Source organism: Trichosurus vulpecula, chromosome 4 (genome assembly GCF_011100635.1).
Source record: "Trichosurus vulpecula isolate mTriVul1 chromosome 4, mTriVul1.pri, whole genome shotgun sequence".
NCBI classification, from domain to species: domain Eukaryota; kingdom Metazoa; phylum Chordata; class Mammalia; order Diprotodontia; family Phalangeridae; genus Trichosurus; species Trichosurus vulpecula.
This window is the reverse complement of record NC_050576.1, coordinates 366,997,381-367,022,885: the sequence shown is the minus strand read 5'-3', so window position 1 is coordinate 367,022,885 and position 25,505 is coordinate 366,997,381. Positions and strand designations below refer to the sequence as shown.

Below are 25,505 nucleotides of genomic sequence, written 5' to 3'. Positions count from 1 at the left end.
AAAATCACTATTTCCTTCTCCAGCTCATTTTACAGATGAGGAAACTGAGGCAAACAGGGTTAAGTGACTTTCCCAGGTTCACACAGCTAGTAAGTGTCTGAGGCCAGATTTGAACTCATGAAGATGAGTCCTAATGACTTCAGGTCTGGTGCTGTAATCCACTTCAACACCTACCTACCCAGTGGAGCATAATAAAGTGTAGCAATTTAAAGATCCCTCGTTTTAAACCTACATACCTAGTTAATGAGAAGTTTTTTTTTTAATCACTGAGACAAAATTAATTATTGTACTTAAAGTTCTTGCTTGAATTTTTGTTTGTAGGAGATAATTCCTCATATGGCTAAGGAATATGGATTCCAGTATGAGCTAGTCCAATATAGGTGGCCTCGTTGGCTTCATCGACAAACTGAAAAGCAAAGAATCATTTGGGGTTACAAGATTCTTTTCCTTGATGTTCTCTTTCCACTGGTTGTGGACAAAATAATTTTTGTTGATGCTGATCAGGTAAGGAATGAAGTTAACAAATGCATTGTGAAGCACCGAAGATTTTGGGGAAAAAAATTATCTAAATAAGGATTCGAGTTTATGATGTTTCATGTTATTGCTTACCATCCTTATAGTCATTCTATCTTTGTTTGTGATTTCTGCCCAGTCAACAGCACATCACCACCACAGCTAGATAGAAAGCATTATGAGATAGAAAAATGAATAATTTTGATTATATTAAATTCAAAAGGGTTTGTACAAAGAAAACAAATGTAGCCAAGATTAGAAGGAAAGCAGAAAATTTGGGGAAATTTTTTATAGACAGTTTCTCAGATAAAGGTCTCATATCTCAAATCCATAGAAAACTTTATCAAATATATAAGAATATGAATCATTCCCCAATTGATAAATGGTCAAAGGATACGAACAGGCAGTTTTTCAATGAAGAAATCAAAGCTGTATATAGTCATATGAAAAAATGCTATACATCGTCATTGATTAGAGAAATGCAAATTAAAACAACTTTGAGATATAATCTTACACCTATCAGATTAGCTAAAATGATGAAAGGGGAAAGTAACAAATGTTAGAGAAGATGTCTAACAATTGGAACCCTAATACACTATTGGTGGAACTATGAACTGATTCATCCATTTTGGAGAACATTCTGGAATTATTCTTAAAGAGTTATAAAACTGTATTTGCCCTTTGATCCAGCAAAACCACTATTAGGTCTGTTTCCCAAGGTGATCAAGGAAAAAGGAAAAGAACCTATGTGTTCTAAAATATTTATAGTAGCTCTCTTTATGATGGCAAAGAACTAGAAATTGAGGGGATGCTAATCAAATGGAAAATGGCTAAACAAGTTATGAAGTGTGGTTGTGATGGAATACTATTATGCCATAAGAAATGATGAGCAGGTTGATTTTAGAAAAATATGGAAAGACTTGCATGAAATAATAAAGAGTGAAATGAGCAGAACCAAGAGAACATCATATATAATAGCAATATTATTTGAAGAATAACTGTGAACAACTAAGCTATTCTGAGTATTATAAATATTTAAATCACCTACAAAGGACCTATGAAGGAAGATGCTATCTACCTCCAGAGAAAGAACTGATAAATTGAAATATGCATAGTATGGTTTTACACACACACACACACACACACACACACACACACACACCCCTACACCTCCCTGTCTCGCTCTTTCTCTCTCTCCCTCTCCCTCAGTCTAATTCATGTCAAATGGTGGCCTTCTCTAGTGCTAAATAGGGAGAAAGGAAAGGAGACAGTTCAGAACTTAAAATGTAACAAAAAGCTAAATTATATTAATTTTTAAAAGCACAGTAGAAAGAAGACAATGGTTAGAAATTGTGAAGGAGCAGATTTAAGCTTAAGGTAAGGAAAATTTTCCTAATAATTTGAGCTACCAGAAGGGACTGGGCTATCTCTGGAAGTACTAGTTTCCCTGTCATGAGAGACCAAATGACTACTTAACAGGGATGCAATAGAAAGGATTCTTTTTCAGGCATGGATTTAGACTAAATGGCTTCTGAGGTCCCTTCCATTTCTGATCTCTTGAGATATTTTAACTGACTCAGATTGTATATATTGGGGATATTTGTGAAAACTGAAGTTACATGATATTGCAAAGAAAATTTAGTTCTTTGTAGAGGTGTCTAATACAAAATGATTTGCAATACAGATTTACAGAGTCAGTATTTTTTATATTCTTCAACAGATTTTTTAAAAATAGTTTTTTTAATTTTCTAGATTGTGAGAACAGACCTAAAAGAGCTTAGAGACTTTGATCTTGGTGGCGCACCGTATGGTTACACACCATTTTGTGATAGTCGAACTGAAATGGATGGATACCGTTTCTGGAAATCAGGATATTGGGCTTCCCATCTAGTAAAAAGAAAATACCATATCAGGTAAGATAAATGATAGTTTTTAATCTTTTATAAGTATATCATTTATTCAGATAGTAACTTTAATGTTGACTGGGAAATTTATGGAGGAAAAAATATTATCTTATCTCACTATGCTCTGTTGAATGTTAGAGTAAACATGAAGACACTTGAATTTCCAATCTCTAGGCACTTAGGCCTTAAATCTTAGTTCCTCCATTTGCAAGAACAGAACCTTATTGGAATTTTTGTTGTGGTTTGAATTGTTTGAATTGTAGTTTCCATGAATGTATGTACCTCCATAAGTAATAGGATCATAGAGTTAGAGCTAGAAGGGACCTTAGAAACCATCAAGTACACACACACACACACACAAAATACTTTACAGTTGAAACAATTAAGACTCAGAGAAGTTGTTAAATGACTTGGCCAAGGTCACCCAGCAAATAAGTATCTGAGATGATTTTGAACTCATGTCTCCTTGACCTGACGTTTAGTGCTCTATCCATAGCAGAGAAAATAGTAAATCATTTAACCCAGTTGAATTCAAAAGAAAGTTAAGAAAAGACTGTGAGATTCTAGAATCTCTCAGCCCAACCAAACTCCATATTCATAAATAATAGCAATATAGACTAAGGAATATTTCTTTTTCAGTGCCTTATACGTTGTGGATCTCAAGAAATTCAGAAAAATTGCAGCTGGAGATAGACTTAGAGGTCAGTACCAGGCTCTTAGTCAGGACCCAAACAGTCTGTCCAATCTAGATCAGGTAAGTACTGGTTCAATAAATTATATCCAGATTTAGTGACATCATGTGGCATTTATAATTTGATTGATACAGTCTGAGCAAAACATCACATCATTTCAAAAAAACATCCAAAAATTTTTCTTAAAAAATAGATACAATACGATATAAATACAGGAAGACCAAGGTTCAAGCCCCACATCTGACACACTGTCTCTGTGACCTTGGGGAAGCCACTTGATATCTCTTTGTCCCAGGAAACTCTAAGATGGTAAATGTCAGAGAAAATACTAGTCTGCTTTGGTAGAAGGAGTTTTCATCACTAGAAGTATCATGAAATGTGGAATCTGGTTAAAAAAATGAAAAATATTACAATTATACCTAGACCTGGCTAAGTTTGATTTAAAAGTTTGTTTTTCAAGTTAACTAATTGGGACTAGAAAGTAAGAGGAAATAATATTACAGTGAGGAATGTCTCTTACCAAGGATGCCCTCCCTCCTTTAAACTGATGCATTATCTTCACTTTTGATCATGATAATTGGACTTTAAAAAAAACTTTGCAGCTATTTCAGTTTCTCATGGTCTATTTTTTTTTAATTTTTGTGTTATAAATGTACTTCAGAAATTAAATCTGTTTAATAAATCATTGATCTGGCTAAATAAAGCATTTTACATCCAAAAAAAATCTTTTTTTAACATGTCTATGAAAAACCGGTACTAAGCTTATAAAAGTAGTTTTAATATTCAACATACAGTATAGCACTTTTTGTTCCATATTATGATATGGTACAATAATGAAATTGCTTCCTCTTTTCCTAATACTCACATTATTAAAATTTTAAGGAATAGATTCCTTTCTTATGGAGTCATATTTCTCCTTACTGGAACAAAAACATTTTTCTCAAATTCTCATTACACAACTTAAATATAGCAAAGACAAGTGCAACAATTTGTCTTAAAATGTAAAATTAAGCTTGCTGAAACTAATGAATTTCTTTGTGCCACTGCTTTATACAGAATAACTCCTTTATATAGTACTTTAATGTTTATAAATTTTGTCACAAATAAATACTTTAACTCCTACATTGAGAATTTCTAGCTTTTAGTATAAGATTATTAAGGGAAAATTACATGTAGGAAAACAGAATATGTAAAAATCACAGATAAACAAAAAGACAGAACATGAGTATGTCAAAGCATAATTTGAAATAAATCTATAAAGACAATGGGAGGGCCTTATATACCAACTTGAGGAGAACATATTAATCTCTCTTAATGTATTATCTCATGTTTATCCATTTCATTTAGTTTTGGATTAGAGTAAAATTATTATTTTAAAATCTAGTACAGTGAAACCTGATTGTTTTGTACTTTGCTAATTACATATCCTCCAGATTCTTTGCCAACATAGCCTATATCCCGGAGTGATATTAGGTCTTTTATGAGTCATCAAACCCATAGTTGAGATGGTTCTACTGACCAATACAGGCTATTAGGCATGCAGTCTCTCAGGGGCACTGCTTCTCCTTCACCACCACTCTCCCATCTTTACCTGTTATATCGGTTAGGATGACAAAATTCCTATTCTTATCATGGCCTAACAGCTAGTAGCAGCCATGAAGATTTTTTGGAGCTTCATTTTACTGAGTTTAGAGGGGTAAGATGAAACTGGCAAGATGAAATTTGTCCTTTTGTAGCCAAATTGCTTCTCTCTCTACATATTTTTGTATCTAGGCACATATCATAAATTTCAGGTATATTATGAGTTCCTTGAGACTATTAATTTTCACCATAGTTTCTGCAGTGTCTAGAACAGTGCCTTACACATAGATATTTAGTAAATGTTTCTTCCTGAAGAGGATTAACCTGGCTTATTGCAAAATATTGAAGAAACCCAAAATTCCTCAGCACAAATGCTAGGGAAACAGAAGTCGAGAATAATCATATACTAAAAATTTTAGAACTAAAAACTTTTATATCAGTGACAATCACGTCTGCAAAAATTCAATTAATGTGACACAGGTTTTAACGTGCTATTGAGTTGTCAATGTGCGCTTGCCTGTCATTGTGTATTATGTACTGCTACAAATGATATCATTGTTAGTTATATTAGTTTTTTTTAAGTACCCTTAACAAAATGGAAAATAGGAAGACTATTTCAGATGGAAATACTGCCAGTGCAGAAAGGAAGATGTTTGTTATTAAATTTAAAGAAATTAATGTAATTAAGCAGCATCAATGTGGCCATGGTAACTGTAAAACAGAACCAGTTGTTGGAATGCCTGAATCTATGGAATGATATTATAAAACACATATCAGCTGTTGTACTTTGCAAACTACAAGGAACAGAAATGTTACAATGATAGAAATGAAGTATCTTTTAGCTATATGGATTGAAGACTGCAATTTTTTAAAAAAAAATACATTCTTCTTGGCAGAGCAGCCATTCAGACAAAAGCTTCCAGTTTATTTAAAGCAGTGAAAAAAAACGGAAATGAAATGTATGGTGCAGAAGTTTTGGGTGGCTCATTTGCCTTAAAAATCAAATATAGTTGCATAATGTTAAAATTACATAGAGAATAGACAATGTAGTAGAGGATGCAACAACTAAATATCCTAATTTTTTTAAGAAAATTTAAGAAGATGGATTCACTGATCAACAATTTTTTAATGTGGATCAAATAGGCTTATTCTAGAAAAGGATGACTTCCAGAACTTAGATTTCTTTAAAAAAAAAAACTAAAAGAAAAAAGAAAAGGCAAGGAAAGAAATAACTCAACCTGGATTCAAAGTGTCTAAGGCTTGCTTTAATTCTTTTATTGGAAGGTGATGGAGAAGGTTATTTTAAATTAAAACCAATGCTTGTTTATTAGTTTCAAACCCTCAGGCTCTGAAAAGGTAGAACTAGGATCACTTCCCATTCTTGGGTGATCAAACAACAAAGCATGGATGACTACAGCTGTTTTCAAAGACTGGTTTTCAAGTTATTTTAGCCTCACAGTTGAAAAATATTTCCAAGACAACAGTATCACATTTAAATAATTACTGATTTTAAATAATACCCCAGGTCATCCAACTACACTTGGGTCAGTGTGTGAGAATGTGAGCATTCAAATTCACCAAGATGTGGATAAAGCTCTCTACACCTACCAGTGTAAGTATGAAGTTTTAAAAAAAAAAGAGAGAAGACAGTTCAGTCTGTGCTAAAATATTTTAAATGACAGTATTTTATTGTACTGTCAGCATAACCTTATCATTAAGCAAAATATTTAGTAATTTTTTAGTTTTTAGAATTTTGCTTTTTATACTATTTTGCTCTTCACATTTTGTAATAAACTTGAATCAGAAATATATTTTTCTTATCCTTTGCTATTATATTATGATAGTAAACATAAACATATTTAAAATTTTTTTCATTTCACATTTCTTTTGGTAAGGAGCCCATTACCATATTTTACATATAATTATAACTTTGAATAGTCAGAATCTGAATAATGGGATCACAGGATTCATTATTTATCCTGATTAGGATTTAACTGTACCTTTTATCTCAGTCTCTCTCAGTCCCCTCATAAATGTATCACAGGTACCTCTTCCATAACACATCCAAGAATGGTAGTTCCACTGTCCTTAACTTATAATGATTTTGGCAAACCTTTTCCATTTTTCTTCCATTTGTGGTCATCTTTCCATTTTTATCCTTCAACAACTCTGGGATGATGTTGCTTTGTTCAGTATTTTGCCAGACTTTCTTTAAACCAGTTTTATACTCCATTCTGTTTCTTTGCTTTATGAAACAAAATTTCTCAAACTTGTCCATTGGTCTTCATAAAACTTTACAAGGGAGTTTTTCCTTTAACTTGATCTTGCCTTTGGCAGCCATCTTTCTCATTTAGCAAGGAACCCAAAAGTTTGCTGGCCAAGATGCTATCAGGGCTCTTTTGGTCTCCTTGTTGTGGCAATTAATCTACGCTGGTTAAATTTTTTGATAAAATTATCATTATGTCAGTGTCATTTCTGATATCCATTTCCCATTTTTAAATTTTCAATTACTTGTTTAAATAGTTCAGCATTAAAATGTTTTAGTTGTATACTACATCTTTAACTCATTATTATTCTTTCTTCTTGTTTAGTTCTGATAAGTCAGTGGTTTAATAAGAAAAAGATCTCTGACTAAGAAAAGGGACAGCTAGATGATGCAGTGGATAGAGTACCAGGAATAAAGTCAGGAAGACTCATCTCCCTGAATTCAAATCCATCCTCAGAAATTTATAAGCTATGTGGTGCACTGGATAGAATGCCAGGCCTGAAATCAGGAAGATTCATTTTTGTGAGTTCAAATGTGTACTCAGATGCTTACTAGCTGTGTGACTCTGTCACTTAACTCTGTTTGCCTTAGCTCCTCATCTCTAAGATGAGCTGGAGAAGAAAATGACAAACCACTTGGGTATCTTTGCCAAGAAAACCCCAATGGGGTTATAAAGAGTCAGACACAACTGAAATGACTCAACAACAATAGCAACGAAGACATGGGAAAAACTCCCACATCAATAACAAATCTTTTCCTGTCTATTAAAGAGTCATCTTTTTCATTCTTTATAGTGTTATTTGGTACTTGCCACATCCACCACCTAACAATTCTTTTTTTGAAGAAATGATACAGAGGTATAAGGATTCTGTACCATATACAAGTCTTTCTATTCTTTCATACATTTTTCCTGAAGAATGCCTTCCCATATATTTCTCCTCAACCTCACTTTTGTCCCACCTTTACATTGAAGTCACCTAGTATCAGAGTATATATTATTTTACTTCGGAGGATCTTATCAAATTCTTCATAGATAGACTTTCTGTACTGCTTCATTTTCAAAAACCATCGCAAAAACTACAATTATTTCTTGGTCTGTGGCTGGGGCCATACTCAAAACTTTCCAGTCTGGTAGAATTTCCCAGAACTTGCATTCCAGATGGCATAGACTTCAAGAACTCACCATCAAAGTAAATACAAGGTTTTAAGCTACAAGATAGGGGAGGAAGGACATTAGCCAGTGGATTCAGAAAAGGTATCTATAAAAGGTAATTAGAACTGAAATACATGGTGTCTAAATGCCCAAGGAAATACTATCTCTTGTTGCCTCCAGGTTATATGATAAAACCTACTGTGCCAACTTCTTTCTTTGCCTCACCAAGAAATACCTGTGAACTTTCCTTCCATTTAGTCACAGGTTCCTTCTTTCTTCTGGTTTATAGCCTAGAATGTCAAGGGTGATATGATTCATATTCTTCAACAAGGTATCTATCTGTTGGTCATTGGACAAGGATCTCACATTTAGAGTACTATCATTCTAATTAAAGTGTCTTTTTTGCATTTTTATTAAGATTTTTTATTTTTAGTTTACAACACTCAGTTCCACATGATCCTGAGTTCCAGATTTTCTTTCCCCCCACCCAAGACAGCATGGAATCTGATATAACTTCACATTGAACTTATTTACACAATAGTCAGGTTGTAAAGAAGAATTATTACCAATGGAATGAATCATGAGAAAGAAGAAACAAACCTCCCCCCCCCAAAAAAAAGAGAAAAAAAAAGGAGAGCAAACAGTTTGCCTCAATCTGCATTCAGCCTCCATAGTTCTTTCCCTGTATGTCGATATCTCTCTCACTCATGAATCCTTTGGAGTTGTCTTTGAACCTTGTATTGCTGAGAAGAGCTAAGTCTATCAAGGTTAGTCATCACAGAATCCATATATCTGTGGTTTTGTATAATGTTCTCCTAGTTCTGCTCCACTCAGCATTATATCATGTAGGTTTTTCCAGGTTATTATGAAGTCCGTATATTCCCCATTTCTCATAACACGATAGTATTCCATTACATTCATATACCACAACTTGTTCAGCCATTCCCCAAATGATGGGCATCCCCTTGATTTCCAACTCTTTGCTTCTACAAAAAGAGCCGCTATAAATATTTTTGTACATACAGGTCCTTTTCCCACATCTCTTTGGGATATAGCCCCAGGAGTGGTATTGCTGGGTCAAAGGGTATTAACATATTTATAGCCCTTTGGGCATAGTTCCAAATTGCTCTCCAGAATGGCTAGATCAGTTCACAACTCCACCAGCAGTGTAACAGTGTTCCAATTTTGCCACATCCTCTCCAGCAATTAACACTTTGCTGTTTTGTCATTTTAGCCAATCTGACAGGAGAGATGTGGTACCTAAGAGTTGTTTTGATTTGCATTTCTCTAATCAGTAGTGATTTAGAGCATTTTTTCATATGCCTATAGATATCTTTAATTTCTTCCTCTGAAAACTGCCTGTTCATATCCTTTGACCATTTCTCAACTGGGGAATGACTTGTATTCCTGTACATTTGGCTCGGTTACCTGTATATTTTAGATGTGAGGCCTTTATCAGAAACACTAGTTGTAAAGATTTTTTTCCCACTTTCCTGCTTCCCTCCTAATCTTTGTTGGATTGGCTTTTTTAATACAAAACTTTTCAATTTAACATAATAAAAATTATCCATTTTGCATTTTGTAATGCTCTCTATCTCTTGTTGTGTCATAAATTCTTTGCTTTTCCATAAATCTGACAGGTAAACTATTCCTTGCTCTCCCAAATTGCTTGTACTATCAGCCTTTATTCCTAAATCATGAACCTATTTTGACTTTATTTTGGTATATAGTGTAAGATAGTGGTCTATGCCCAGTTTCTGCCCTACTGTTTTCCAATTTTCCCAGCAGTTTTTGTGAAATAATGAGTTCTTAGCCCAAAAGCTGTACTCTGGGTTTATCAAAGAGTAGATTGCTATAGTCATTGACTACTGTGTCTTGTATACCTAACCTATTCCACTGATCCACAACTCTGTTTCTTAGTCAGTACCAGGTAGTTTTGATGACTGCTGCTTTATACTACAGTTTAATATCTGGTATGGCTAGGCCACCTTCCCTAGCATTTGTTTTCATTAATTCACTAGATATTCTAGACCTCTTGTTCTTCCAGATGAATTTTGTTATTATTTTATCCAACTCTGTAAAATAATTTTTGGTAGTTTGATAGGTATGGTGCTGAACAAATAAATTAATTTAGATAAAATTATCATTTTTATTATATTAGCTTGGCCTAACCACTGATATTTTTCCATTTATTTAGATCTGACTTTATTTGTATGAAAAGTGTTTTGTAATTTTGTTCATATAGGCCCTGGGTTTGTCTTGGCAGATAAACTCCCAAATATTTTATAGTATCTACAGTAACTTTAAATGGAATTTTCTTTCTGTCTCTTGCTGTTGGACTTTGTTAGTAATGTATAGGAATGCCTAGGATTTATGTGGGTTTATTTTACATCCTGCAAATTTGCTAAAGTTGTTTATTATTTCAAGTAGTTTTTTACTTGATTTTCTAGGATTTCTAAGTAAATCATCATAACATCTGCAAAAAGTGATAATTTAGTTTCTTCTTTGCCTTTTCTAATTCCTTCAATTTCTTTTTCTTCTCTTATTGCTACAGCTAACATTTCTAGTACCAAATTGAATAATAGGGGTGACAATGGACATCCTTGTTTCACCCCTGATCTTATTGGGAATGCATCTAGCTTATCCCCATTACAAATAATGCTTGTTGATGGTTTTAGGTGGTTGCTATTTATAATTTTAAGAAAGGCTCCATTTATTCCTATGCTTTCTAGTGTTTTTAATAGGAATGGGTGTTGTATTTTGTCAAAGGCTTTTTCTGCATCTATTGAGATGATCATATGGTTTCTGCTAGTTTTGTTGTTGATATGATCAATTATGCTGATAGTTTTCCTAATATTGAACCAGCCTTGCATTCCTGGAATAAATCCTACCTGGTCATAGTGTATTATTCTCATGATAAGTTGCCACAATCTTTTTGCTAAGATTTTATTTAAAATTTTTGCATCAATATTCATTAGGTAAATTGGTCTATCATTTTCTTTCTCTGTTTTGACTCTTTCTGGTTTAGGTATTAGTACCATAATTGTGTCATAAAAAGCATTTGGTAGGACTTCTTCTTCATCTATTTTCCCAAATAGTCCATAAAGTATAGGAGTTAATTGTTCTTTGAATGTTTGATAAAATTCACATGTAAAACTATCTGGCCCTGGAAATTTTTTCCTAAGGAGTTCATTGATGGCTTGCTAAATTTCTTTTTCTGAGATGGGATTATTAAGGTATTTTGCTTACTTTTCTGTTAACCTGGGCAATTTATGTTTTTGTAGATATTCATCCATATCACTAAGGTTGTCAAATTTATGGGCATACAATTGGGCAAAATAATTTCTAATTATTGTTTTGATTTCCTCTTCATTAGAGGTGAAGTCACCCTTTTCATTTTTGCTACTAGTGATTTGATTTTCTTCTTTCTTTTTTTTAATCAAATTGACCAAAGGTTTATCAATTTTATTTGTTTCTTCATAAAAGCAACTCTTGGTTTTATTTATTAACTTAATAGTTTTCTTGATTTCAATTTTATTAATCTGCCCTTTGATTTTCAGTATTTCTAATTTGGTATTTAATTGAGGATTTTCAACTTGTTCTTTTTCTAGCTTTTTCAGTTGTTTGGCCAATTTGTTGATCTCCTTTTTCTCTATTTTATTCATATAAGCATTTAGAGATATAAAACTTCTCCTAAGAACTGCTTTTGCTACATCCCATAAGTTTTGGTATATTGTCTCATTATTGTCATTCTCTTGAATGAAGTTATTAATTGTTTCTATGATTTGTTCTTTGACCCACTAATTCTTTAGTATTAGATTATTTAGTTTCCAATTAATTTTAGCTTATTTTTCCATCGTTCCTTGTTACGAATAATTTTTATTGCATCATGATCTGAAAAGGATGCTTTGACTACTTCTGCTTTCTGCACTGGATTGTGAGGTTTTTATGCCCTAGTATATGGTCAATTTTTGAGTATGTGCCATGTATCACTGAGAAGAAAATATATTCCTTTTTATCCCCATGCAGTTTTCTCCAGGGGTCTATCATATCTACATTTTCTAAAATTCTATTCACCTCCTTAACTTCTTTCTTGCTTATTTTGAGGTTAGATTTATCAAGTTCAGAGAGGGTGAGGTTGAGGTCCCCCACTAGTATGGTTTTGCTGTCTGTTTCTTCCTGTAAGTCCCTTAACTTCTCCTCTAAGAATCTGCCTCCTATATCAGTTGGTGCATATATGTTAAACAAAGACATTGCTTCATTATTTATGGTACCTTTGAGCAGGATGTAGTGTCCTTCCTTATCTCTTTTAATTGGATCTATCTTTGCTTTTCCTTTGTCTGAGATTAGGATTGCTACCTTTTTACTTTAGCTGAAGCACAATATATTCTAATCCAGCCTTTTACCTTTACCCTATGTGTATCCCCCTGTTTCAGATGTATTTCTTGTAAACAGCATATTGTAGGATTATGGTTTTTAATCCATTCTGCTATCCACTTCCATTTTATGGGAGAGTTCATCCTGTTCACATTCACAGTTATGATTACTATCTGTGTCTTTTTCTCCATCCTATTTCCCCCCGTTTATGCTTTTGTTTCTCCCTCTCCCCTTCCACTCCTCAACAGTTTTGCTTTTGACTGCCGACTTCCTCAGTGTACCCTCCCTCTTGATTCACCTCCCTTATCTTACCATTTTCCCCTTGCTACTTCTTCCCTCCCTTCTGACCACCCCCTCCCTTTTTTTCCCCTTTCCCCTCCTACTGCCTGTAGGACAAGTTAGATTTCTATACTTATCAGGGTATATTATTCCGTTCTTGAACCAAATCTAATGAGAGTAAAGCTCAAATACCGCTCTTCTCCCTCTCTTCTTTCCCTCTACTACAATATGTTTTTGTACCTCTTCATGTGATGTAATTTACCCTTTTCTACTACCTCCATACTTCTTCTCCCAGAACCATCCTTTGTATCTCTTAATTATATTTTTATCACTATATTGGTTATTTTATATTGATACCCACAGTCTATGAATATCCCTTTCAATTGTCATCATAAGTATACAATTCTCAAGATTGACATATACATAAAACATAATGATCCTCTATCAGGATGTAACTAATTAGCCTTATTGATAAACTAGGGTTTTTCCCCCATTTACCTTTTTATGCCTCTCTTGAGTTTTGTATTTGGAGATCAAATTTTCCATTGAGCTCCGGCCTTTTCATCAGGAAGGTCTGAATTCCCTTATTACATTGAATATCCATTTCCTTGCCTGGAAACGTAGGCTCAATTTTCCTGGGTAGTTGATCCTTGGTTGTAGTCCAAACTCCTTTGCCTTTCGGGATATTATATTCCAATTTCTCCTGTCATTTAAGGTAGAAGCTGAAAGATCCTCCATGATCCTGCCTGTAGTTCCATGATATTTGAACTGTTTCTTTCTAGCTGCTTGCAATATTTTCTCATTGACCTGATAGTTCTGGAATTTGGCTGTAATATTTCTTGGAGTTTTCAATTTGGAATCTTTTTCAGGGGGTGATTGATGGATTCTTTTGATGATAAGTTTACGCTCTGGTTCTAGGACCTCCAGGCAATTTTCATGGAAGATACTGTCTAGGCTCGTTTTTTCATCATAGTTTAAAGATAGACCAATAATGCTTAGATTGTCTCTCTTGGATCTATTTTCCAGGTCAGTTGTTTTTTCAATAAGATATTTCACATTTTCTTCTATTTTTTCATTCTTTAGATTTTATTTGACTGATTCTTGATGTCTCATAGAGTCATTAGCTTCTACCTCCCCAATTCTAATTTTTAATGTTTTGTTTTCTTCCTTTATCTTCTCTGTCTCCTTTTCCATTTGGTTAATTTTGCTTTTCAATGAGACATTTTCTCCATTTATATTCTGATTTTCCTTAACCAATTCCTTGATTTTACCTTTTAAAGATTTGTTTTCCTCATTGAATTTTTTTTCATTTTTTCTGTTTTTTCTTTTACCTCCCTAATTTGGTTTTTAAAGTCCTTCTTGAGTTCTTCCAGGAATGCTTTTTGGTCTGGAGACCAGTTCACTTTCCCTTTTGAGGGTTCAGATGTAGGCGTAGTGTCCATGCTGTCCTCTTCTGAATTGGTATTTTGGTCTTCCCTGTCTCCATAATACATATCAATCATCTTTGGCTTCTTAGCGTGTTTTTTCATGTTTTTTTCCCCTTTTGGCTTCTAAAGTGGATCACTGTTTCTGGGGCTCAGGGGGTTCTGTCCCAAGTTTCTCATGTTAGAATCTGTGGGTCTGCTCACTGGCTCTATGTTCTATGGTCTTTGGTTTCATGCGGTGGGGGAGAAGGGTGATCTGGCTGCTGGTGGGTCTCCTCTTCCCCAGGACTGTTCTACAGAATGGGTGGTCTCAGCTCTTGTCTGTGCTGGTGTCTACCACTTCCCCTGGCTGTGCAAAGCCACATCTGGGGTCCTGGCATTGACATTAGTTAGCTCCACCCCCGGGGCTCAGTTACTCTTGTTCTTCTGCTGTGGTGAGGGCTGCTGGGACATCTCTCTTCCTGCACTAGTCTCCTTCTGCCACCACAGGAAGGGCCCTGTCCTCCACTTCTCTTGCTACTGAAACCCCACTTCTGGCTCTTCTGTTTTTCCTGATGTATTATTTTCTTGGTTTATTCAAGGGAGGGATAAAAGCCATTTTACCTACACATCATGGCTCCCAGAAGTTCAAGAAGGCAAGTTTCAAACCTTTAGACTGTGGGTTGGAGGCCTCCGGGCTAGCTGCTCCTGCAGCCACAGGCTCTGCACTCTGGTAGACTCCAGTCCTGAGCTGAGAGACCAGGAGCTCAATCGCAGCCATAGCCAGTACTTCCGCCCCGAGCCTGTTCCTGCTTCAGTGTTTCGCTCACCTAGCAACCTCCCAGAGCAGCAGGCTGGCTGGATTTCTCTGCTGTTCATAGCTAGTTTGGTCTGGTGCCCTTATGTTTGCCTGGGGTTGGAGGCCTCCGGGCTAGTTGCTCCAGTGGCCACAGGCTCCACACTCCAACAGACTCCCATTCTGGGCTCTAATTAGAGTGTCTTAACAGTATACTAACTATATGTTTCTTACAACCTTCTCCCCTATTTCTCATCACTCTGCTAGCAGTTACTATAGGGGTTCACACAGTACTGATGGCCATTTAAAAAATCTTTTCGGGGGGTGACTATGGTCATAAAAAATTATCGTGAGGCAGCCAGACTGCTGCTTATATATCTCCATATTTAGCTAGGCTGGTAATAGAAAAACAGATTTGGTCCGTGGCTGGGGCCATACTCAAAACCTTTCCTGTCTGGTAGAATTTCCCAGAACTTAAATTCCAGTGACATGAACTTCAAGAACCCATCATCAAAATAAATACAAGGTTTTAAATTACAAGATAGGGAAGGAGAACACTAGCCAGTTGCATTCAGGAAAGGTATCTTGTAGAAGGTAAGCTGAATCTCGGGGGACTTAAGGATTCCATGAGATGGAGTTCTAAGTCTTCCCTACACTGGGGATCAAATCAAGTTTCCTTTACCCCAGTGATCAATCTTTAGGCTTTTTCCTTCACAAAAGATGCCAACATTGTCCTCTTCTGTAATCAACCTTAGTTGAAGCCTTTTCCTTTGGATATAGAGAAAGGCCTTTTCTTTAATATTCAATTAAATGGATGCTTACTTCAGTTAAGTGGATGCTCTCCAGTGTGAGACCCAGTTGAGGTCTTTGTCTTAACACCTGAAGTCTATCCATTTCACTTTAGTCCTTCAAGGGATTTCTTCCTGCTGAGGCTTGGTAAAAAGTTTTGCTGTTCTTTTTTAAATGAAATCTTTCAGTTTTACATTAGTCTCTCCATTTCTCAATTGTCAGCTAAAGCCTTTGATATTTCACCTTAGCTTTTCTTTTCCTCCATCTGGGGAATTCTTATATTTACTTTCACTTTCTTTTCTAAAGGGTTCTGGATCATATTTACTGCTTATCTAAAGGGTGAGCTGTTTATTAAGTGGGTTGTGTAATGGTAGGGTAGAGTTAAACTGTACTGTTTTGTTCCACTCAGTTATCTAGCCCCCTCCACCCATGAAATATAAATACAGAAGTCTAGAGAAAAATGAAAAAGTGACTACAGGTGAATAATCTGAAGGGACTTGATAAGGACGAGGGTTTTATTTTTACATTCTAATAGAAAGGGGAGGGGGAAGGGACCATACAATATTCCACTCAGCTTGAGGGAAAGAGTTTAGGTCAGTTCATTTTGTCTATTCAAGTCACTGGGGGCAGAGAACCTAGGCTGCTGAACTCTACCCAATATCCAACTTTTCATCAGAGGAGACAGAATCAGAAAGTGAACAATAGGGAAATGTCAGAGGGGGGGGAAATTAACTGATATTACTAAAAATCTCAGTAAGAAGAAAACTCAAAGACCTTGAACATAAGCTCTTAAATCAACAGGGAAAATATTAATAACAGAAGGAAATATGGGCTCCAGATCCAGAAAAGTATTTCAGACATCCATAAATAAATACTGCAAAGCAAAGGAAAACAATCAGACACCTGATGAGACAGAAGCCCTGTGGAATGTGAGGAGAACATGGAACCACAACTTGTTCTTCCTGAGTGGTTCAAAATAGAAATGAGAATGATGATGAGAGCAAAATGTGTGGCCTACACAGCAAAAATAACAGTGGAATTGAAAACCTGGAATCTGCAATGGCAAGTCTTACAAAAGAAAAAGAGACAGAGAGAGAGAGAGAGAACAACATATTGGGAATGAAAATATGTAGAAGTGAAGGAAAACCCAGAAGAAGAAAAGCAAAAAACAATGACATTAAAAGAAAATATGTTCACTATACAAGCAAAACATACTAATCTCAAAAACAGGATGCTTAGAGATGCTAAGAATCATAGGTCTCCTCTAAGACTAGACAGAACAAAAAGAACTTTAAGACTATGATACAGGAAATAATAGAAGAGAACTACCTAAAACATCTGAGTATAGAAAATGAAATGTCAATTTAAAGAATTCATAGGTCATGGCCAGGGTAAAAAAGGCTGCCAACTCCAAAAGCCTTAAATTTAACAATTCAGTTCAGAAACAACAAGTTCTGCAAGCAATCAAGAGAAAGACCTTCAGATATAAAGGAAAGGAAATTTCAATAGTGCAAGACTATTCTGCACCCACCACAAAACACAGGATTGAATGGAATGATGTTTTCTGAAGAACAATAGCGCTCAGGATGCAGCCAGGGTGACCTACCCTGCAAATCTGAGCTTAACCATAAATGAAAAAAGATAGATGTTCAATAATGAAGAGTCATCTGAAACATTTTTAGGGGGAAAATGGAACTGAAGAGATTGTTTGCTTCTCAAACACCTCAAACAACAGAAATTCAGGAGGAGTGAACAGATGTTATAGCTCAGGACAGCCACATCCACAGAGTGACAACAGAGAAACCAGAAAGAGATTTAACTTTTAGATTATGATGAAGGTGGAAGTCCTGGAGAGGTACCTTGAGGCATCATTGGTGGACTGCATAATCAAGGACCTGGGTGAGGGAGGAGCTTTTCCTTGGGGTAGTATTCATCTGATACCTGAAAGGATTGGCTTTGTTCTTAGGGTGAGGTAGAATGGAAAAGAGGGGCAAGCTGTACAAGGCCTTGGCAGAAACTGCTTTAGAGAGGAAAACCTAGTACTGATACTTTAGAAGTTGTGACTGAATGAAGAATATAGACAATAGAGAGGGACTACATAATTATAGGAGTCAGAAAGCAGAGAAAGGGGGTCTGGGGTATGCAGAAAGGAGAGATAAAGAAAAGAACAAAATTAATTTTTGGAAAGAGTCATAAAAATGAACATTTAAAACTAGTACATAGGACTAGTTGACTGAAGGAGAACAAGGAGGAATCTAATTCACTAAAAGGAAAAAAAGGAGAGGAGATAACTAAATAAAGCAGGGGAGAAAAAGGAACTAATAAATAAACAAAACCCCAAAAGGAAAGGGTGACAAGAAAAAGGGATCAGGGGTGGTGGGAGTGGTGACAGGATCCAGTGGAAATAGGGCCACCTTAAAAAAAAAGGATAAATGGGGTGGAGCCAAGATGGCAGCTGGAAAGCAGGGACTTCCTTAAGCTCTCCCCCAGGTCCCTCCAAAAACCCATAAAAATGGCTCTGAACAAATTCTAGAGCTGCAGAACCCACAAAATAGCAGAGGGAAGCAGGGCTCCAGCCCAGGACAGCCTGGATGGTGGCTGGAAAGGGTCTATTGCACGGAGCTGGGAGTGGAGTGGAGCAGAGCCTAACATGGGCTGCACCAGGACCAACCAGACCAGGAGCCAGGCGGAACAGGCCTTAGTCCCCTGAATCATTGAGCTGTGGCAGTTACCAGACTTCTCAACCCACAAACACCAAAGACAACAGAACAGGTTACTGGGAAAAACTGCTGAGACAGAGTGAAAGGAGTTGACAGGAGGGCTGGGGTGGTGGAGGTAGTGCAGCTCTGAGGCTGCTTCCAGAGCTACAGCTGCAGTTGCTTCTGGCCCCAGGCCCAACAAGTAAAAAGAATTCAGTGGCAGATTAGAGTGGGAGTGCAAAGCCTGCTTTGCCCTGCCTGGATCTGGGCCACAATCCTGGTTGCCAGTTCTTGGGGGAGAAAGAGTGCTGTTGTGGCAGAGCTTGCTGTGTAGAAGTAGTTGTGAAAACAGCAGTGCAGCACCTTAAGCTTGGGACAAAGTACTCTATACTCTACAAGCAGTCATACCTTTACAAAAAGCTCAAGGGTCAAGTAAGTTGGCTAGCAACATGAAAAGGCAGCAAAAATGGACTCAGATTCAGACTCAGACTTTGGAATCTTTCTTTGGTGACAAAGAAGACCAAAACATACAGCCAGAAGGAGTCAACAAAGTCAAAGAGCCTACATCAAAAGCCTCCAAGAAAAATATGAATTGGTCTCAGGCCATGGAAGAGGTCAAAAAGGATTTGGAAAAGCAAGTTATAGAAGTAGAGGAAAAATTGGGAAGAGAAATGAGAGTGATGCAAGAAAACCAGGAAAAACAAGTCAATGATTTGATAAAGGAGACCCAAAAAATGCTGAAGAAAATAACTCCTTAAAAAAATAGACTAACTAAAATGTCAAAAGAGCTCCAAAAAACCAATGAGGAGAAGAAGGCCTTGAAAGGCAGAATTAGCCAAATGGAAAAGGAGGTAAAAAACACCACTGAAGAAAATACTACCTTAAAAATGAGATTGGAACAAGTGGAAGCTAGTGACTTGATGAGAAAATCAAGATATTATAAAATAGAACCAAAGGAATGAAAAAATAGAAGACAATGTGAAATATGTCATTGGAAAAACTACTGACCTGGAAAATAGATCCAGGAGAGATAATTTAAAAATCATTGGACTACCTGAAAGCCATGATCAAAAAAAAGAGCCTAGATATCATCTTTCAAGGAATTATCAAGGAGAACTGCCCTGATATTCTAGAGCCACAGGGTAAAATAGGAATTCAAAGAATCCACTGATTACCTCCTGACAAACATCCCAAAAAGAAAACTACTAGGAATATTGTTGCCAAATTCCAGAGCTCCCAGGTCGAGGAGAAAATACTGCAAGCAGCCAGAAAGAAACAAATTGAATATTGTGGAAACACAATCAGTATAACACAAGATCTAGCAGCTTCTACATTAAGGGACTGAAGGGCTTGGAATATGATATTCCGGAGGTCAATGGAGCTAGGATTAAAACCAAGAATCACCTACCCAGCAAAACTGAGTATCATGCTCCAAGGCAAAATATGGATTTTCAATAAAATAGAGGACTTTCAAGTTTTCTCAGTGAAAAGACCAGAGCTGAATACAAAATCTGACTTTCAAACACAAGAATCAAGAGAAGTATGAAAAGGCAAACAAGAAAGAATTCATATGGGACTTACTAAAGTTGAACTGTTTTGTTTACATTCCTACGTGGAAAGATGATGTGTGTAATTCATGAGAACTCAGTATTAAGGTAGCTGAAGGGAATATATATATATATATATATATATATATATATATATATATATATATATATATATACACATACATACATGTAGACAGAGGGCGGCACAGGGTGAGTTAAATATGAAGGGATGATATCTAAAAAAAATAAAATCAAATTAAGGGAAAAGAGAGTAATATATTGAAAGAGGGAGAAAGGGAGAGATAGAATGGGGTAAATTATCTCACATAAAAGGGGCAAGAAAAAGCAGTTCTGTTGGAAGGGAAGAGGAGGCAGGTGAGGAGGGGGAATGAGTGAATCTTGCTCTCATCAGATTTGACTTGAGGAGAGAATAACATACACACTCAATTGGGTATCTTGCCCCACGGGAAAGAAGAGGGAAGGGGATAAAAAAGGGAGGATGATAGAAGGGAGGGCAGATAGGGGGAGGAGGTAATCAAAAGCAAACACTTTCAAAAAGGGACAAGGTCAAGGGAGAAAATTGAATAAAGGAGAACAGGATAGGAGGGAGCAAAATATAGTTAGTCTTTCACAACATGAGTATTGTGGAAGGGTTTTGCATAATGATACACATGTGGCCTATGTTGAATTGCTTGCCTTCTTAGGGAGGGTGGGTGGGGAGGGAAGAGGGGAGAGAATTTGGAACTCAAAGTTTTAAAAGCAGATCTTGAAAAAAAAGTTGTTTTTGCATGCAACTGGGAAATAAGATATACAGACAATAGGGCAAAAAAATCCATCTTGCCCTACAAGAAAGTAAGGGAAGAGAGGATGGGGGGAGTGGGGTGACAGAAGGGAGGACCGACTGGGGAAAAGGGCAATCAGAATATATGCCATTTTGGAGTGGGGGGAGGGTAGAAATGAGGAGAAAATTTGTAACTCAAAATCTTGTGGAATCAATGCTGAAAACTAAAAATTTTAAATAAATAATACAATTTTAAACTCAAAAATAAATAAATAAATAAAGTGGTGAAAAATCAAAAAGGGATAAGATGAAGTAGTACTATATTTACAGCAGAAGAAAGAGAGAAATAGTAACTTTTTTAAAATGCCTAATATTAGAGACAAATGTAAGAAAATATAAACCTAATGCTCATAACTTTAAATTTAAATTAATGGAATAATCCAATAAAACAAAAAAGGGCAACAGATTAGATTTTTAAAAATCCTACAATCTGTTGATTACAAAAAACATATTTGAAAAACAAAAGGATATGCAAAATAAAACTCAGGAGATAAGAAAAAAATTTACCATGCATCAAGTGAATCCAAAAAAAGCAGGAGTTGCAATCATTCTATCTTACAAAGCAAAAACAAACATTCAAAAATAAAAAGGGATAAACAAAGAAACTGTATTATACTGAAAGGAACCATAGACAGCAAATCATTAGTAATAAACTTGTACTCTCCAGATTCATAAAGGAAAGATCTGTGGTACAAGAAGATATAGATAGTAACACAATAGTTACAAGAGACTTCAATATCCCTCTATCAGTTTTGGATAAGAATAAAAGATAAACAACAAATTGCTAGAAAAACTAAAGTTAAAAGACTTTTGGAATCTTCTAAGTGGGATAGCAAAAGAATATACATGGTTTTCTGCACCACATGGACCTTTTACAAAAATTGACATGTATTAGGGCACAGAGATATTGCAATCAAGTTAAAAAGACAGAAATAATTGATACATCCTTTATAGACCATAATGCAATACAGTTATTGGTTCAGAGACTACAAACAAAAGATATGAACCCAAATGGAAACTTAACATGAAATCCTAAATAATGAATGGATTAAAAAACAAATCATACAAATAATTCATAACTGTGTAAAAGAAAATTATAATATGAAATAATGCAGCAAAATTTCTGGGTTGCAGCTAAAGCAGTCCTCAGGGGGGAAATCATATCCCTATAAATATGCATTGACAAAATAGAAAAAGAGAGAACTGATGAAATGTGTAGACATAGAGGGACCTTTTTAATATCAAAAGCATCTGTTGTAAAACCAAAAGTAAACATCATAGGCAATGAAGATACAGTAGAAGTTTTTCCAGTAAATATGAAAGAGAAACAAAAATGCCTACTCTCCCCATTATTATTTGATATAGTTCTGGAAATACCAACAACAGCAACAAGGTAAGAGAAAGAAATAAAAGGCAAAGAGGTGGGTAAAGGGTAAATGGAACTTTCCCTGTTTGCTCATAATATCATACTATACTTGGAAAATCCTGGGGAATCAGCAAATGTGCTAATTGAGACAATAACTTCAGCAAAGTTTCAGGCAACAAAATAAATCCTGAAAAATCAACAGCTTTTCTATATAAGAATAACAAAACATAAGAAGCAATAATAGAAGAGGAAATCCCTTCTCAGTAGCTATACCTTGCATAAAATACCTGATAATCAACCTACCAAGGCACATAAAAGACTATTATAGATTTAATTACAAAGTATTCCTCAAAGAAATAAGAAAAGCTTGAATAGCTAGAGGAATATTCAGTACACTTGGCTGAGCAATATCAGTATAATAAAAGTAGATTCTAATCAGGCAGAAAGTATGGATACTTAGCCTGTACCTCCACCACATTAAATTGGTAATGGGCTCTGCCAGCAGTCACACTGGAGAATAGGAACATAGGAGCAAGAGACTAGAAATCATCCTACAGGGAGGAAAGAGTTTAATTTTTTTTCCCAAAGTATATAGACATAAAAATATATGTATATACACATTTAGACACATATACATGAGGGAGCTAGGTGGTACAATGGATAGAGTGCCAGGCCTGGAGTCAGGAAGACTCATCTTCCTGCAATCAAAATCTGGCCTCAGACAAGTTACTAACTATGTGAACCTGGGCAAGTCACTGAACCCTGTTTGCCTCATTTTCCTCAGCTGTAAAATGAGCTATAGAAGGAAATGGCAAATCGCTTCAGTACCTTTGCCAAGAAAACCCCAAATAGGGTCATGCAAAGTCAGACACAACTGAACCACATTGTGTGTGTGTGTGTGTGTGTGTGTGTGTGTGTGTGTGTGTGTTTCCAACCTCTAGGAGTTGTTAGGGGTGGGAGGAGGTGCTTGTGGGATGGCTAGAAGGAGATATGTAGGAAGTTCACTCTTTCTCAGAACCTATCTTTGGACATGACTTTCTCCCTAGCCATCTCACTCTTTTCAGCCCCACTGGAAAACCTTGGGAAGCAGTACTAGAAGTAACCACCTCAACAATACTAACTGCAAGCTTGCTTATGATTTTTACCCCCCAAACACTGCTAAGCTCTTTTGTCTAGAACTCATCTAGATCTACATGGTCCCTTGCTTTGGGGAAACCATAAAAAATATGAATCAGTAGCCTCTTTTGTACCGCACTAAGCCTTCCTTTTGCCAGGAAAAATGTTCGTAGTAATAAAAATCTCTTCTCCCTCTCCCTTTCCACTTTTTTCCTTTCCTCCCTTCTTTTATAAATGTCAAACACTTCAATGTGTAAATCAAATGTGTATCAATTTACAAGCACAGTTATCAATAATTACTAAATTATTTATACCTATGCTCATGCTCACACTCTCCTTCTGAACCTAAAGATATCTATTCAAATGCCTTCAATAGTAATGGTAGATGATTATTTTTAAAAGGACTTTGCATTGCTTCATTCTGACTTAAATATTCCTTTGCTAGAACAGACCCCAGCAACAATTATTTAAATAAACCTGACATCAGACTGACAATGAGAGTCAATATAGGCAAATACAGATAAAATAAATTTCTCGATAAACAATAAATTTACTATAGACATTACTTAGTGATATTAAATTTTGTGTTCATATTAATAGTCTTTACTTTTTATATAATAACTTTGTTCTAGAGTGATTTTAAAATTAAATTTCTTAGGTACAGCTACTTAGTTTAAATTTAACTATTGAATGTGCTGCCCGGTGTAGAAAGAAATAAGAACAACTTTTAACCAAAATATTTTTAAAAGAAAATTATTCAGATATTTAAAAAACAAAATTTCAGTTCATATGTTATTTTACTATTTATATGCTATCTAAAATTATTATTTTACTATTTAGATACTATCAGGGGGGTATGTGGCACAATTAATAGAATGCTGGTCCTAGAGTCAGGAGGACCTGAGTTCAGATGTGACCTTAGACACTAGCTGTGTGCCCTGGGACAAGTCACTTAATCTCTCTTGGTCATGAGAGGAATCAAGGTTCCTGATTTGTAAAATTAGGTGGAAAAGGGGGTGGAGTCAAGATGGTGGCTGGAAAGCAAGGACTTGTGTGAGCTCCCTACCAGGTCCCTCCAAAATCCTATAAAAAATGGCTCTGAACAAATTCTAGAACTGGAGAACCCACAAAATAGCAGAGGGAAGCAGGGATCCAGCCCAGGACAGCCTGGATGGTCACTGGATGAGGTCTATTGCGCACAGAGTGGAGGGGAGCAGAGCTCAACGTGGGTGGTGGCAGGACCAACCAGACCAGGAGCCGGGCGGAACAGGCCCTAGCGCCCTGAATCAGTGAGCTGTGGCAGTTACCAGACTTCTCAACACACAAACACCAAAGACAACAGAGAAGGTTAGTGGGAAAAGCTGTGGGGGACAGAGTGAAAAGAGTCCACGGTTCAGCCACCACACCAGGGGCAGTGGGGGTGGTGCAGCTACAGAACTACAGCTGCAGTTGCTTCTGGCCCCAGGCCCACCCAGTGGGAGGAATTAAGTGGTGGATCAGAGCAGGAGTGCAGAGCCTGCTTAAGATTTGCGTAAGGTCCGGATTGGTGGTTCTTGGGGAAGGAGGAGTGCTGGTGTGGCAGAACTGGCTGTATAGGAATAGCTCTGAAAACAATAGTGCATCCCCTCAAACTTGAAACAAACTACTCTTAACTCTACAAGCAGTCATACCCTGATGAAAAACTGAAGAGTCAAGTAAGTTGGCTGGGAACATGGCGAGGAAGCGAAAATGCACTCAGATTCAGTCTCAGACTTTAGAATCTTTCTTTGGTGACAAAGAAGACCAAAACATACAACCAGAAGAAGTCAACAAAGTCAAAGAGCCTACATCAGAAGCCTCCAAGAAAAACATGAACTGGTCTCAGACCATGGAAGAGGTCAAAAATGATTTGGAAAAGCAAGTTAGAGAAGTAGAGGAAAAATTGGGATGAGAAATGAGAATGATGCCAGAAAACCAGGAAAAACAAGTCAATGACTTGATAAAGGAGACCCAAAAAAATACTGAAAAATATATTGAAGAAAACAACACCTTAAAAAATAGACTAACTCAAATGGCAAAAGAGCTCCAAAAAACCAGTGAGGAGAAGAATGCCTTGAAAGGCAGAATTAGCCAAATGGAAAAGGAGGTCAAAAAGACCACTGAAGAAATAATACCTTAAAAATTAGATTAGAGCAAGTGGAAGC

The 25,505-nt window shown here is 36.2% G+C and overlaps 1 protein-coding gene across 1 annotated transcript in view; it reads left to right on the top strand.

The window, feature by feature from the left end:
* The window catches only part of UGGT2 (UDP-glucose glycoprotein glucosyltransferase 2), a 256,148-nt gene that overhangs the window by 202,322 nt on the left and 28,321 nt on the right, over positions 1–25,505 (top strand). Inside the window, exons 34-36 of the mRNA XM_036755774.1 lie at positions 322–504; positions 2,266–2,426; positions 3,057–3,171. Coding sequence (XP_036611669.1) covers positions 322–504; positions 2,266–2,426; positions 3,057–3,171 — 459 coding nt within the window. The remainder of the gene's footprint in view (positions 1–321; positions 505–2,265; positions 2,427–3,056; positions 3,172–25,505) is intronic.